The sequence below is a fragment of the Macaca mulatta genome, chromosome 1, assembly GCF_049350105.2.
Source record: "Macaca mulatta isolate MMU2019108-1 chromosome 1, T2T-MMU8v2.0, whole genome shotgun sequence".
NCBI classification, from domain to species: domain Eukaryota; kingdom Metazoa; phylum Chordata; class Mammalia; order Primates; family Cercopithecidae; genus Macaca; species Macaca mulatta.
Window position 1 is genome coordinate 196,295,278 of NC_133406.1, and position 16,584 is coordinate 196,311,861.

General features: G+C 44.3%; 1 protein-coding gene across 31 annotated transcripts in view; it reads left to right on the forward strand.

Annotated features, from left to right (window-relative positions):
• The window catches only part of ERI3 (ERI1 exoribonuclease family member 3), a 134,745-nt gene that overhangs the window by 7,280 nt on the left and 110,881 nt on the right, over positions 1–16,584 (forward strand). For 16 of the 31 annotated variants that reach the window (XM_002801517.4, XM_015137920.3, XM_028834466.2 and 13 more), the window contains one exon: positions 9,171–9,448. The exons of 4 other annotated variants lie outside the window; for them this stretch is intronic. In XM_002801517.4, coding sequence (XP_002801563.1) covers positions 9,194–9,448 — 255 coding nt within the window. In that variant the 5' untranslated portion in view covers positions 9,171–9,193. Of the gene's footprint in view, positions 1–6,780; positions 6,981–8,880; positions 9,449–10,198; positions 10,316–16,584 lie in introns of those variants that run through there. 11 more of the 31 variants (XM_077959555.1, XM_077959576.1, XM_077959620.1 and 8 more) reach the window with 5 other exon arrangements.

The window sequence follows — 16,584 nt, forward strand, 5'->3', positions numbered from 1 at the left end:
GGTATTCCGGCACCAAGGCAATTCTCTCTCTCTCTCTCTCTCTCTGGCTCTTTCTCTGTCTCGCTCCCTCTCTCGCTCTTTCTTTCGCTCTTTTTAACTAGGGAGGACAGAATGGGGTGGGCTAGGAGGAAGGATAAAGAAAGGAAGAGAAGAAGCTTTGTTTGGTGCTTAGGCCCTGCTCTGTTCTAATTAGCATGTTCTAATTCCAGAGCAGTTGGCATCTTGACTGTGGGCATATTAATTCATTTAGCAAACATTTACTCTTGCTTACTTTGTGCCTGGTCCTGTGCTGGGTGCTGGGAATACAGAAATGAATAAAATGTGGTCCTTACGCTTAGGGATCTAGCTCAGTGTTTCTCAGGCTTTAAAAACTGTGTTTAGACGTAACACAGTTTAGATTAAAACACACACACACACACAAAACAAAACAATCTTATGCTCTTCTTTAATGCTATTTGAAATTTTAAAATGCATTAGTCTGATAAGTCAAAGAATTATGTCAAATATGCTTTTTTTTTTCTTTTTTTTTTTTTACATGCACATGCACACATATACCTGTACTGCTGTCTTCTATCCTTCTCCCTTAACTCCTTAAAAATTACTGGTAGTAGAAGAAACATACCTAATACCTTACAACATAGTGAGATAAAAGTTATGAAGTAGGAATAAACTGTGCCACTGGATCATACTTAAGCAATTAGCTTTATGATGGAGTGTCAGAGAAAGCCACCAAGAGGGGGGAGATTTGAGCTGGATTTTGTAGAAGCAGTCATAATTTGTCTGGCAAAAAATGGAAGTGCATTCCAAAATAGGGAGCAGCGTTTGCCAAAGCCCAGATTTGTAAAAGGAAATGTTACATTTGGGTACTTGAGTAAGAATTGATTATAACCCTGCCTCCTGCCAGTTTTCCACTCTGTAAGATGGAAAGATTTGTTCCTCTGGAATTTTGTTTGAGAAGAGGCTTCGAGTTCCTTGTGCTGCCGTTGTTTTAATTCTGCTTTTGTGCTCAGGCCTGTAATTTTTCTTTTTAAAATATAGAAAAAAAAAAAAAGGAAAACAAGTTAGGATGATTTGGATAGACTTAATTATTGCTTAAGGTTGAGTTACTTTTAGTTAAAGTTACACTTTGCCTCAAAAGAAAAACTGCAGTTGATATGCATTGTTGGCTCTCTGTTGGATGGGGGGAATCAATCATGTGGGGAAATGTGGGTCGTGGTAGAGAACAGGACCCCAAAGAGCTGAGCACTCCGATCCCTTAGTTTCCTCATGTGGAATATGAGAATACTGTTACCCATTCTGCTTGATACTGGGAGGATTAAATGAGATAAAATATGTAAATCATCAATACAGTGCCTGGCTTGAGTAGATTTTCAGAAAAGGGTGTTTCCCTTTTCTCTTTCTCAGGTAGTAACAGCTCCCTTTTACTGAGCACTTGCTACTGTGCAAAGCACTTTTTGTACATTGTATGGTTAAACTGAAACCCAAAGACAGGTATTATTATTATAGCTATTATCACAAATAATTTATAGTAGAGTCAGGATTTGAACCTAGGTTTGTCTATTACCAGTGTTTTAACACTAGATTATATAACTCCTTGCTTTTACACCAGTTCCCCATCTTGGGACCGAGAGTACAGGAAGTATTTAACAGTTCTAGGTACCTCTCTTCTGGGATCAGATGCTGTCTACAAGTGTGAGAGGTGCTTAAAAGGTTGATGCTACTATACCTGCCCTCCATCCATCTCTAGTCCATTTATGGTGTGTTAGGAAGCAAGGCTTTGCCCCTTCTCATATGTGATGGGGTTGCAACAGACTTGCAGGACTTTGCAAAAAGATGTCTTCCAGCTTTGGTGGCTGAAAGGAGTTTGCCCAAGCTACTGGGCATGGCTGATGGTTTAGCAAACAACAGGCAAATCACAAACAATTGCCTCTTTTTATGTGTTTCTTGGAGCCTCTGAAACAGACCAGTTGAAGGGGAGAGCAAGCCTGCTGTGACCTGTGATGTTGCCATCAGAATTTGGTGTTCTTGAAGGCCTTTAGTGATTTTAGCTCTGCTGGTAGTTTGGGATTATTAGCAGCTGCTTCTGAGTTGGGGGAGCTCTCCCTAGCCATGCCTTGGAGCAGAAGCAGCTGTAGCTACAGGCCAATGCAGGGACTGGATGTAGAGAGGTGAGGACCCAGTTTTAGAGTTCCTGCTTCCTTTCTGCTTTGGGACCACGTGGAGGTTCCAGGGCATGTCAAGCTTTGTTTTGTCTTCAACCTCTAGCCTTCAGCAAACTAGACAGAGTCCTCAGGCTCCTGGCGTCTTCTATGAGACTGCACAGCTTGGGAAATGACTAGTGAGGCCTTTTCCTTGTGTTGGATCCCAGCCTGAGATCCTGGCCTTGGAGTCGAGAGCCTAGGTTCTATTCTTACTATTTCTTGCAATGTGAAGCTTGGGCAGTCCTTTTCTCTTTCTAATCTCATTTTTCCTGGCTGGTTGGACTGTGTTGCCTCTTAGGTTTTCTTTCACCTCTGACAGTTCGTTTTTTACACAGAGAGTGCTCTGGCAGTAAGGATATATTCATTAGATGGAAGATTATGACTTTTGAAGGCATGCAGTTTATTTGTATTTTTCCCAGGCTATTTTTAGCTGCTTGAGACAAAGCCTATGACTAAGTGAGTTCCAGACAGGTATTACTGTGTTTTTTATTGTTGTTTCTGTGACTCAGGTGCCTGAGCACTTGTGATACTGCAGGTCAGATTGGGTCGGGGGCTTACACCAGGACTGAGAACTGAGGAAGCTGTGATTGTTGTATTCCTAGGTGCTTCCAGTCAGCTGGACTCAGAACCTGTTGCTGGTAACTTGGAGTTACTCAAATGTATCCCTGCCTCTTAGTCTGGCTTCTAATGGAATGAATTAAATCCAGGGATGGTATAAACATACACCCTCCCAGAAATCCCAAGTACACATGGCTGGGGAGGTGGGAGTGGGAGTAGACCACGTGTTTCACAATGGGCTCCTCTTGTTTTCCCATCCTGAGGACTCCCTTGGCCTGTGTGTGTGGATGTTAAAGGTCGACCCCCTCCACTCACCCCTCCAGTAATGGAGGCTATAAAATGTCTATTTACCCAAGACACCAGAACGACTCCTCTGTGGTTCCTCTAATCTGGTGATTTGGTGCTTCTTTGGTCTCTCAGGTAAATACAGATTGAGTCTTTTTATAAAGGCATATTATTTCCCTCATTAAATGTGTGTTTTGGCACATGTGTTATTTACCTGATAGACAGTAATGGCTGCAGAGGAGCCATTGGTGTCTGTTGTGTAAATACTCTGCACAGAGACCATCCTCCAGGGGCTCTGGCGCAGGCCTGTTTCTCCAAATTGGGCTGGCCCCGTGGCAGTCCCATTTACCCCTCCCCTGTCCCCACTGGGGACCTGGGCCCTTCATATTGAGGAGAGAATCATTCATTTTCCTCCTTGCCATGGGCTACTTAATACCTTTAATTTGCTAGGAGAGGGAAAAGGATGTCTGAGAATAAATGTGTATAAATCTTTGTCTCTGATGAAAGATAGTTTGCAGGAATAGGCAGAATCATAAACTTTCTTTTGAGTTTTGGTCCTCAGTTAGATACTAAAAGTCCCAGTTGATTTTATAAGCTATAGACTTATAGCCTGCAAATTTGTGACTAAAACATAAAGACATCAATAGGAAGGAGAAATCCCTAAGACACCAGAGGGTGCGAGGGCAGGTGGGATGCTGCTGCAGGGAGCAGGGGTGTTTCCTGAGAAGGCTCTATGGTAGCGGGAGTGCCAGTGAGGTGGGCATTGAGTGGGTGCTCTTCTAATGGAAAGTCGGCTGGATAGAGATACTGTTTGGGCTGAGAGATGCTTTGAGCCTCTCTGCCAGAGAGAACATGCAGCCTACCTTCTGTGGGCATTACAGGGAGATCTCTCCCTTCAAATACTGTCTGTGTGATATTTTTAATTTAAAAATTTTAACTACATTGCACATGGATTTAAAAAAAACAATTTAATTAATTTATTGAGACAGAGTCTCTGTCACCCAGGCTGGAGTGTAGTGATGTGATCTCAGCTCACTGCAAACTCTGCCTCCTGAGTTCAAGCGATTCTCCTGCCTCAGCCTCCTGAGTAGCTGGATTACAGGCGTGTGCTACCATGCCTGGCTAATTTTTGTAATTTTAGGAGAGATGGGGTTTTGCCATGTTGCCCAGGCTGATCTTGAACTCCTGACCTCAAGCGATCTGCCTGCCTTGGCCTCCCAGACTGCTGGGATTACAGGTGTGAGCCACCCCACCCCACCCAGCTGATTTTAAAAAGCAATTTTGAAAAACAATTTGAAACAGCCCAAATTTACTTAAAAGTTGTAAGTACAGTAGAAGGAATTTTTTCCCTGAACCATTTGAGGGTTAAATTGCCGACCTAATACCCCATCACCCTGAATACTTGGTGTGCATTTCCTATAAACAAGGACATTTTCCTACCTAGTCACAATACAACCATCAAAATCAGGAAATTAACATTGATACAAAACCTCTATATAATCCTCGGACCCCATTAAAGTCTTGCCAGTTGTCCTAGGAATGTTCTTTGCAGCAAAATGATCCAGTTCAGAATTGTGGGTTGCATTTGGTTATCAAGTCTCTTTAGTCTCCTTTAGACTTTCCTCAGTAAACGTTCCTTGGCATTCATGACCTTGATACTTTTGAAGATTATAGGTTGGTTATTGTTTAGATTGTCTCTCAATTAGGGTTTGTATGACATTTTCTCATGATTAGATTTAGGTTGTGTATCTTCAGGAATGTATCAGAAATGATGCTTTGTTCTTTTCGTTACATGATTTTGATTTATCCCATTATTGATAATGTTCGCTTTGATCACTTGATTAAGGTGATGTCTGCCAGGCTTCTCCATCATAAAATTACTCCTCGTTGTAATTAATAAGTATTTCTTGGGGAGATACTTTGAAACTATGTAAATATCTCACATCAAAGTTTAATTTATTGATTTATATCTTTATGGACTCATGGTTTTCTATTCAGTGCATTATAATCCATTACTATCATTGTTTCTTGGCCAGTAGGTGGCTTCTGTATCCTTTTGGTATGTTCCCATCATTCTTTGGGTGTTTCCTTGCTTTGTGGTATAAGATGTTATGGGCTTATCTTGTATTTCTCTTGCTGCATCCCTGGAATCAGCCATTTCTTCAAGGACCTCTGTTTCTTTTTTTTTTTTTTTTTTTTTGAGACGGATTCTCGCGCTGTCACCCAGGCTGGAGTGCAGTGGCCGGATCTCAGCTCACTGCAAGCTCCGCCTCCCGGGTTCACGCCATTCTCCTGCCTCAGCCTCCCGAGTAGCTGGGACTACAGGCATCCGCCACCTCGCCCGGCTAGTTTTTTGTATTTTTTTTTTTTTAGTAGAGATGGGGTTTCACCATGTTAACCAGGATGGTCTCGATCTCCTGACCTCGTGATCCGCCCATCTCAGCCTCCCAAAGTGCTGGGATTACAGGCTTGAGCCACCGCGCCCGGCCGGACCTCTGTTTCTTTTAGTGGAGAATGGTATTTAGAAGGCAACTGGGGCTGGGTGCTGTGGCTCATGCCTGTAATCCCAGCACTTTGGGATGCCAAGGTGGGAAGAACACTTGAGCCCAGGAGTTTGAGACCAGCCTGGGCAACATAGTGAGACTCTCATCTCTACAAAAAAATAAAAGTATTAGCTGGATGTGGTGGCATGTGCCTGTGGTCCAAGCTACTTGGGAGGCTGAGGTGGGAAGATTGCCTGAGCCTGGGAGTTCGAGGCTGCAGTGAGCTGTGATTGTGCAACTGCACTGCAGCCTGGACAACAGAGCAAGACCCTATCTTAAAAAAAAACTAGAAGGCAATGGAGTGCTAGGTGTGCTCATTGCCATTGTTACTGCTCCCTGGCTCTTCCTTAAACAGAAATATATATGCATATGTATGTATATTTGTGTGTGTGTATCCATCTGTCTATCTGATATACATCTAATCAAAAACCATGAGTTCACATTCTTCCTGCCAATTCCAATCCAACACCACAGATTTTCTCCCTTTCCATATTTTAAGTCCTTTCTGTAACAGTGAGAAACTCGGGTCCCATTATCCTTAATATATGCACTTCCTTGATCAGTTCCTCTGTAGGTAGCTAATCTCCTGTTACTGCCACTGCCCTTTACCCCTCATGAGTGCCTCTTTTACCCTGCCTATGTCACCCCACATCAGACTGCCAGCCCACATGGATGCTCTCCACACCCCCTTGGTTCTGACATGCTGTACCACACCTTCCCACCTCTGCAAGGATGTCTTCCTCACCCTGCCTGGGCTCTGACAGTGTCCCCCAGACCTCTCTGGCTCACCCTACTCCACCTGTTACAGATATCTGCCCTCTTCTGCTGCACCTAATGGCTTTAGGATTGAGTTTTTCAGGAAGGGAAGAGGAAGAGCTACCTTCTGTTTCTTGACTTGAACTGAACTTGGTTGTTAGAAGTAAGGGAAGTGTGGAATCCAGTAACTGCTGATATGTGGAGGCCTGACCTCCTAATGTCTACTCTCAAGACTTCCTACAAGAGAAGCTTTTTTGTTTTGTTTTGTTTTGTTTTTGAGTCTTGCTCTGTCACCCAGACTGGAGTGCAGTGGCGTCATCACAGCTCACTGCAGCCTCAACCTCCTGGGCTCAAGCGATCCTCCTACTTCAGCCTGCCAAGTAGCTGGGACTACAGGCATTCACCACCCCACCTGGCTAATTTTTAATTTCTTTTTTGTAGAGATGGGGTCTCACTGTGTTTCCCAGGCTGATTTCAAACTCCTGGGCTCAAGCGATACTTCTGCCTCAGCCTCCCACAGTGCTGGGATTACAGGTGTCAGTCACTGTGCTTGACCAAAAGAAGCTTTTTGATGTAGATGAAATCAGGTGAAAAAGCAAGGCCTGCAGGCAAGAGAACCACTGGCCATCAGAATAGGGTATGTATAGTATGCTCTGTCAGAGGTCTAGAGCATTTTAGGGTTGCAGAAGACATCGATACTACTCTCTGAGGCTGGCTTATGAATTAATTGGATTTGTAGGCCCAGAATCTGGGGGATCCAGGCTTGGCCAGTTAGGCATAGCCCAATAGGATAGTAGTAATAACATTAGGCTAATATATATTAAGCCCTTATATGCCAGACACTGCTCTTAATGCTTTGCATGTGTTGTCTCATGGTATTCTCACTTAAGGAATAGGTGCTATAGTTATTGTCATTTTACAGATGAGGAATTGAAGAACACAGCATGCCCAGGGTGCCATGGGTAGTAAGTGGTAAAGCCAGGATTCAAACTTGGAAGCCCTCCTTGCTCATCATGCTTAATTGCTTATAGTATTTGGTAGATAGGATCTGACTGACTGTACATACAATGCATATTCTATGCACATTGTGGAACATTAAGACTTTTGGAAGTCTTTACACTTTTTTATCGGGTTAGAGAAGAGTCTAAGTCCTTGAGGCACTTTGAATCCAAACTAGAATGGGTAATTTGAGCAGACCGGTGTCTCCTATCTCATCAAGGCTTCCAGTACGGTTCAGGAATAGGTGATGAGAAGATTCTGGCTTTCAAAAGGATATTGGCCCTCTTGCCTTTCCAGGAAACTCCATAGTGAAACTCAAGCTGGCGTTTGTCTACTGGGGCTGAGTTTTGGCTGTATTTTTGGTGAGGCTATAAAGCAGTGGTGAAAACAAGTGCTGTGCTTGTGCAGGATCCACAAAGAACTTAAAATATTTTTTGGTCTTAGCTCCACTGAATCCCCCTGAAATCTCATTATAGGGATAGGGAAATCGAGGAGCTATGCTAGCGTATATCCTAGTAAATATATAGGCAAGTTACTGTAGCTCATTCAGTGAGTCAGGAGAGAGATGGGAAGACAGCCATACTTGGCATTATCTGCTTCTGTTCAGGTAGTGACCTAATTGCCTTTGAGTATGTGCTGGACTTCACAGGGTGCTATCCCCTCTACCCTGTGTGAAGGGAGCCAGGTGCCCACTTGCAGCCATCAGAGGCAAGCCTTTGACTGTGTTGGAATGGGGCTTCAGAAAGCACAAACTATGGCCATTACTGTATTGTACAGTGAGATTTCTTATTTGAGGATTAAAGTTGAGAGAAATTTGAATGTTGGGTATTAAAGGGAGAAAGACAACATTTCTGCTTTGTTCCTTCTTTCTTTTTAAGGAAGTTTGAGATATTCATGAGTAAAACTTAGGCTTTGATTTTTATATTTGGTTAGGCCTCTGAGGAGCAGGCATTCTGCAAATTTAAGGGGAAAACTTAAAGGAAAAGTGATTCCTTTTTTTTTTTGCACATGTAACTCAGAAAACTTTACTAGACTTTTAGCCGTGCTCCTATTACTGCCACATCTGGGTTTTCTTTTTCTTCCCTATTTAAAAAGTCCTGCAGTCATTCAGGGCCTCTAGTAGAGACTGAGTCTAAGGCAGCAAATGAGAAGGCCTAAGGCTGTTGCCAGCTGTGCTCTCCAGGCACTGTTCATTCCCCCCGGGTGCCACTTACTAGTGTGGGGGCTGGGGGATCACCAGAATGCTGGGAGCAAACTCCCCTGTGATTTGCTTTGTTTGCCTTCACCTTGGGAGAGGGGAGGAGGGTATGTGGAGACATCAAGATACAGACTGGAAAGCCAGGGGCAAATGGCTCCTAGTGGAGCTGAGAAAAGAGCCTAGGACATTTTCTGCTGCTTGTCTGAGTCTACTTAGCTTCCAGGACTGATTGTACAACAGGGTCACCTCATGTTACTTTGGGCCCATAGCTTTAATGTTAACTGTTGCCACCTGAGAAGTGACTGCACAATTTTTCTCTTTTCTCTCTTTTGAACTTTAGAGCTCCATTTAAAGATGAAGGCCCGTGTTGCATGTTGTTTTGAGAATGATCTGGGAGACTCAGAGCTGTAATAATGCTGCAGGTGCTGCTATTAGGGTCTTGAACTTCGGTAACGAATACTATGATTTAGAAAAGGGGCCCAGAAACACTGGGGAGTGGCCCATGTTGCGTGGATACTCCTGAAGACTAGATGGAACAGGGCCACAGTGGGAGGGAGTAACCCAGGCTCTCTGTTCTTTTTTTTTTTTCTTTTTTTTCTTTCTTTTTTTTTTAAACTTTCCTCCCCTAAGTTTTAGATGCTTCTGGATGTTCAATGCTAGCACCTTTACAGACTGGAGCAGCTCGATTTTCTTCGTATTTACTTTCAAGAGCAAGAAAAGTGCTGGGCTCCCACTTATTTTCTCCCTGTGGTGTTCCGGAGTTCTGCTCCATATCCACCAGAAAGCTGGCGGCCCACGGCTTTGGCGCATCCATGGCGGCAATGGTGTCCTTCCCTCCCCAGAGGTATCACTACTTTTTAGTGCTGGACTTTGAGGCCACGTGCGACAAGCCACAGATTCATCCTCAGGTAACTGTTCCATCATTGCTTTAGAAAAGGTGGGGTGGGCAACGAGGGAGGGAGGATAGTTTTGCTTTCTGGGACCGAAAGGAGCTTTCTCATGCCTTCCTGTCTTTTAGCTACTCATTTAGAGTTCCTGTCTGGGAAGCAGGACTTGTTTCAGGTATGCTAGTGTAAGGTAGACCTGAGAAGTCTCTGGAGAGAACTGGGTACATTGTTTTTCTCTGGTCTCAGCTTTTGGGAATCAACATACTTCCTTCTCTCCCGTCCTTCCTTTCTCTGTTCTCTTCTTTCCTCCATTCTCCTGCTACTGCCACTTGTTCCTTTAAGGAATACTATAGTAGCTAGCCTCCAAGATGACCTCAGTGATCCTTAACTCCTGCTATTCACACCCTTGGTAGTTCCCCTCCTGCACTGAATCAAAGATATCCCTGTAGAGCTAATAGAATACAGTGGAAGAGATAATGTATGACTTCTGAGGGTAAGTTATAAAAAGTATTGCAGTCCACTTTGCTCTTTTGGACCACTTGCTCTGGGGGAAGCCAGCTGTCATGCTGCCAGGACACTCAAGCAGCCCTGTGGAGAGGCACATGTATGTAGGAACTGAGGCTCTTAGCCAAAATCCAGTGCCCAACTTGCCAGTCATGAGAATGAGCTCTCTTAGAAGTGAATCTACCAGCCCTGGTCAGGCCTTCAGATGACTGCAGCCCCAGTGGACATGTGACTTCAACCTTAGGAGAGACTTTGAGCCAGACCAGCCAGCTGAGCCATGGTCAAATTCCTGACTCACAGGAACTGTGAGGGATAACAAATGATTATTGACGTTTTAAGCCCCAAGTTTTGGGATGATTTGTTATGCAGCATTAGATAACCTGAGTAAGTACCATTGTTGGTCTGTTGGAAAGGACAATTTCTTTCCTTGCTTTTTTTCATTAGCCACCAGCTGTGTTCAAAGACCTTTTAGCTTTTAAGTTAATGCTACTAGGAGGCTTGGATTAGCTGCAGGTGATATTGAAGTATGTGGTGTTTGCTTTGAGGGAATGATTGGGGGCTGATGTAGCAGTTCATTGTAGTGTTGGTGCATTGAATATGCCTGGCTCTAGGACTGTAACTCTTCTCTACAGGGTTAGGTTATAGACTGTGATTTGGGGATGCATAGACATATTGCTCTGGGAACAACTTTCAGTCGTAAGGAGGAGGGAGAGAAGGGGACCTCAGCATTGGGCACTTGGAAGGTAGGGAGGAGTGTGGTCCATTCAAAGATAAACTGGGTTCATTTGTCATGGTTGGTTTTTTCAGGAAGGGATAGAATGGTAGATTATTTTACATAAAGCAGATATGACAACCTCTTTAGTTTTCCCTTTCTCCTCTCCTCTTTTCTATACTCCCTTAATGCATTGGTCTGCCTTTGGGGCATTGGAGTGAGTTCTGTTGAGGGCTGGGAACACAGGAGCTGGATAAGGAGAATATCCTAAAGGAAGGTCCTTTGGGTGAAAGGGAGTGCAGCTTGGGAGCTACTCAAGCCACGCTTACTTTCTCTGCCTCTTGCTCCTGCCTGTACTGTAGAGTCTTCTTCCCTGCCTCCCCAAGCTACTGGAGTTTCTCTGGTGTGGTGGGGGGGCAGCTGGGTGGTACGTTGGGAATTTTGGTTTTGTAGATTCTCCCACATTGGGAGTCAGGGATCCAAATCTTAATATGTCATATTATTTCTTTTACTTCAGTCACTGGGTAAGCCCTAGTGGGACATGAGACTAAAATCTAACACATCTCTGTCACATAGGATTCATCCCTCTTCTGATCCCTCATAATCGCTTGGCACCTCTGTTATGGCATTTACTGCTTTCTGGCATATGCTTATATATGTGTATTTTCTTACCTTATCGGTTAGATTATAAGCTCAGATAATTATGTAGCTCTGTTTTCTTGTCCTGCAGAGGGTCCTGCCAATATTCCTGAAGGTGAAGCCTGAATCATGTCTCAGTTTGGTCTGTCAATGTCTCCTTTCATCTCTCTTTCAAGGGCTTTATTTTTACTTATTTATTTATTTATCACAATGCTGAAGACATCATGCAGTACAGATTTAAACAGCTTGTGTCACCAACTTCCTTCCCAGACTTAGGCACCAAGACCTTCCAGACCCAGGCTGAGTTAGGGCTTCACATTGTTTACCAGGATCTGGGCCTGATTAAAGATTATCTCCAGAATCAATGAACCCTGATGATGTGATTCCAAGGGCACTTAAGGAATTGGCTGCCCTGGTTCATTATTAGCAAAGCATTAGCTGTTGCTTTAGAGAACTCGGGAAGAAGCATTTTCTGTCTTGCTTATCTTTAAAAGGAGAATACGAATGATCTTGGAAATTATAGACCCGTTAGTTTACTGTGATTCCAGAGAAGATACTTGACCTGATCGTCAGATAATCAATCAGCAAACAGCTAGAAGAGCGTGGGGCACTGAGTAATAACTTACATGGGTTTGTGAAGAAGAGCAAATCCTGTCAGATCAATCTAACTTCTTGCTGTGACATAGTGATGGATTTGAGTCGGTCTAGGGCAAGTGATAAATGTAATGCGTCTTGACTTCATTAAACCTCTACAATGCTGTGATCAACAGTTGGGAAGGTGAGTTTGGGGCCAGACATCTGTGTTGGACTACCCATCAGACCACCTTCAGGAAAGACCACCTTCAGGAAAGGGACGGCAGGTTGAAACCTGTTATAGCAATTTAAAATCTCCCTTTTTTATGGGAGAGCTTTTTTAAGGTTTGCAGGTAGCAGGATCCTGATGGGATTCAGCGAAAGCCAAGAAGATGGATTGGAGAAGTTGTCAGTCCTAGATAGAATAGCATCCTTCCATTGAGGTCAACATAGGTCAGGTTCTTATTAGAGTCTCTGTGCTGTTTAGGTCTTCTGGTCAACAAGGGAAGTGGAGAAATTGGAAAAGCTCAGGAATTAGACCAAAAATCATTAGAGGCACAAAAATAGAACTTAGAAAATAAATTGAATATAGTTTTGGTGACTGATTTCTTGTCCAGACTGAATAAATTCATCATTTGAGGAGTAGTTATTCCAAGGAGTATGATAACAACTTGCTCTTGATTTTAGTAGGGACAAAAAAGAAAGAAGTTTAAATGGAAGCAGGAAAGGTTGAGATTTGGGATGAGAGTGAACTGCCAGAAGAGACAGCAAAAGGACCAGAATAAGGTATACACCTTAGATCAGCCTTCCTTAGTGCTCTCTCAAAATGGCTGATGGCTGTCCATTTGACAGAGATTCTTTGATTCTTTTTTTTTTTTTGAGATGGAGTTTCGCTCTTGTTGTCCACTGCTAGAGTGCCATGGCACCATCTCGGCTCACCGCAACCTCTGCCTCAAGCAATTCTCCTGCCTCAGCTTCCCGAGTAGCCGGGATTATAGGCATACGCCACCATGCCCAGCTAATTTTGTATTTTTAGTGGAGACGGGGTTTCTCCATGTTGGTCAGGCTGGTCTCGAACTCCCCACCTCGGGTGATCCACCCACCTCGGCCTCCCAAAGTGCTGGGATTACAGGCGTGAGCCACCACCCCCGGCCTGATTCTGTATGAGTAAGGTCTGCATGCCTCCTGGGAGTAGGGCTGGGCTCATGAATGAGAACCATCCAGGCTCCTCTCCTGACCAGCTCCCTTTTCTATTTTTTTTTTTTTGAGACAGAGTCTTGCTCTCTTGCTCAGGCTGGAGTGCAGTGGTGTGATCACAGCTCAGTGTAGCCTCAACCTTCAGCCTCAACCTCCTGGGCTCAAGCAATCCTCCCATCTTAGCCTACCAAGTAGCTGGGACTATGGGTATACCCCATCATGCCTGGCTAATTTTCTGTTTATTTATTTTTTATAATGATGGGGTCTCACTATGTTGCCCAGGCTGGTTTCAAACTCCTGAATTCAAGTGATACTTCCACCTCGGCCTTCTAAAGTGCTGTGATTACAGGTGTGAGCCACCACAGCCAGTAGGAACTTTCAGTACTCAAGACTCTGCATGGTACACTTCTGTTTTTATGAGAGTGTGTCACACCCCTTGAGTATATAGGAGGCAGAAACAGTTTTAGGCCATGGCCTATTTGGAGGCTTAATGTGGGGCTCTTTTATCTATCTATGATTTCCAGAAGTCCCTAAGTTAGCTGAGTCAGCTTATTGGGACTATCCTAAAGGAATGCCATTGTGAAAAACTAACAGGTGTAAGCCCTGTTGTAGTTGGGTGAGTAACAGTATTGGTTATAAACATGGTAAAACATGGTATTTTCCATTTGTCATCAGTTTTGCTGTTTACTTTTGTACTTTGTTCAGCTAGGTGAAACTGGAGTGTTTGGCTTGCCAGTCATAGGCTTTGGTGTTCTGGTTTTTGCACTCATTTTATTTGTGTTACATGTTTTGATTCAGATTAACATGATAGGTATTGGTTGAATAGGAGACTGGTTTTCATTTGAAAACGTTTTTTTCACTTAAATGTTAATTGAGATGGCTTAAAATGTTTTAGAGGGTCTACATTTCAGGAATGCGGCTCCTTTCTTGTTTTAGGAATTGTTTCCTGACATAGAGGCAGATTTGTATCTGGTTTAGGAGAATTGTGCCTCCTTTGTCCTCGCTAGCAGGAGTTCATGTTGCTCATTTTGGTGTGGATGTGCACCGAATGATGGTTGTTGTGACCCTGAGGCCCAGAGAGCAGCCTGAAAGCTTTGGTGGGATCTTTAATTGTGTATCTTTAACCTTGGGGCAAGTTCGCTCACCACCTCAGTGTTCAGAAGAGACCAAAGCAAATGTAAGTGAGGAAAATGAGGTATAGGCCACAGCACGTTGGGAGGAGGAGGTAACCTTAGCTGTCGGGATGACCAGGGAGGGAGGGTGCAGCCCAGCTCTCCCCATCTGAGAAGCTGCCATCCTGGCGGCTACCTGCTTTCCTCCCCGAGTGCTCTGGCCATCCGTCAGGCTCCTGGGTAGTCTTTTTGTCTCTGCTCTGCAGCAGCCCCACTGACTGTTTGCCTTCTCATCTGTATTCAAGTGCCCATACCTTTGGAGAAAAATGACCTTTGGGGTTGAGGTTTCTAGTGTTTGGTCTTTGTCCACAGGGGCATTTTTTTCCCTTTTACGGAAACCTTGAAGAGAGTCCATCTGCATTTTGAGTTAGAACTATGAGTAAAGGAGTTTCTCGTTTCCAGAAAATTGTCCAGATGCTGTTATTTTTGAAGGGTAGGTGGGGAGGGTTGATGGTGACAGAAAGGGCTGATATAGAAGAGATGCGGAGGGTTTCAGTGTGACCTAGAGTTGCCACATCGTTACTAGTCTTTTGTGAAAGAGACATTTTGGAAAACTTTACAGGAAATTGGTTAAGATCCCTACAAAGCGAACTATATTGATTTCTTTCTCCTTCGTTCGAGGCTGAAAGGCAGAAATCCTCTTAACCCCACGTACTGCCTCCCCGCCCTGCCCCACACATTGCTCTTTGCTCCATGCTTAGCTTCTTTCCTTCTCTCTGTTCTTGGTTCCCGCCGTGACTAAGTGAACAGAAAAGCAATTCCCTGGAGAAAGAACCCACCCTTCCCTTCCCATTTGCTTGTCCTTGTTGTAACTCCTCCAGTCGGGAGGGATGGGGCCCAGGTCTTTTTCCTGGAGAGCCTAATCCTTGGATTGCGGTCCCTCTGTCTGTGGCCCCAGTCAGCACGCACTTTTTTCTGTACAGACAGGCGAAGGCACTGACGCTATTCTTCTAAACTGGGAAATGAAATGCAATACCGACATTAATGTAACATTATGGTTGAGATTAAATGCACCAAAATCAGGAAATTCAAAGTTATGCTTCCCACAGCAACTATAACTCAGCCTCATCTGGCGTGTGTAGTATTTTGTGTTAGTGTGGATGGTGTTATATGTTAAGACATTAAAGTTAACACCATAAGCAGAGCACAAAATGCTTGAGGGGGCTGAGTTATGACGACTGTGTGAGCCTTAAGTGTTCTTGCACAGGCTCCTGACTCCTGGAATAATTTTTCCCCTGCCCATCAGTGCAATTATTGCCTTTCTTTTTAGTTATATCTCTACTTTAACACATCTCTTCTTTCAGGGTCACTATAAATGAATTCCTCTATTGATGGCCAGTGATGGTGGGAATGGGACAGCCCACTAGGCCCCTTTGTCTTTTTTGTCACTGCCTCCATAAATGTGGTACTTGCCCCTCCTCCTTCCAAAGCCATCTTCCTCCACAGGCTGCTGTTTCCTGGTGGTCCCTCATAAGGTTGGGCCTCCCCCTGGCTCCCACTGTGGCTCCTCACTAGTACTCCCGGAATGGGAACAAGCGTTTGCTGTGTCCGAGTCTTGGCCGTATTGCGACTTCACGAAGGGCCTGTCTGTATTTGGAGCAGACATAGCAATGTAGAAGTAAAATATACATCTCAGGGAATGGAGCACTGATGCATGGTGGCGCTGCCTTGTGTGTTTGGCATAGCAGAGGCAGGATCGAAGCGGTTTATTTGCTCTATTCAGACTGCTTCTCCACCTTCCCCAGGGCTTATACCTTTAAGCTGCCATGGTGTGTAGTAGGCTGTGGAGTTGCCTGGGGGTGGGGCCAGGAACTTTCCTTGGGGAACACTGAGTCACTGGTAACAAAATCACCACATAATTTAGTGCAAATCAGGAAACATCCCCCCAGCCTCTTATTATCCTGGTGGCCTCCCCAGGGCTGAGACAGCTGTTGGAATGCAGATATTTTAGACACTGGGCTAAGGTTGGTGGTGGGGAAGAGCTCTAAAGAATAGGGCCATTGATAAATGGTGAATGAAATCAGGGACTGTAAAATAACAGTGACACTGAGCTGCCTTTTAAAGTTTTTGTTGGACATGACAAAACCAGCTAAGTCAGCAAAGGAATGGGGAAGACCTCATTGTAACCACCTTAGAGGCAATGAAAAGGCTTCTTTTTACTCTTTGGATAGTAACTTCAAGCTCTGTGTTAGATGCTGGGGGTATAAAGACAGGAAATGGTCCCTCCCCTCAAGGAGCTCATAGTCAAGGAGGGCAGACATTTGTGTGACAACCATTAGGCCGTATGAGAACTACCATGACATGGGTAAGTGCTGGGTACAGTGGGGCACAAAGGATGGGAATGATCAGCCCTGCTCACA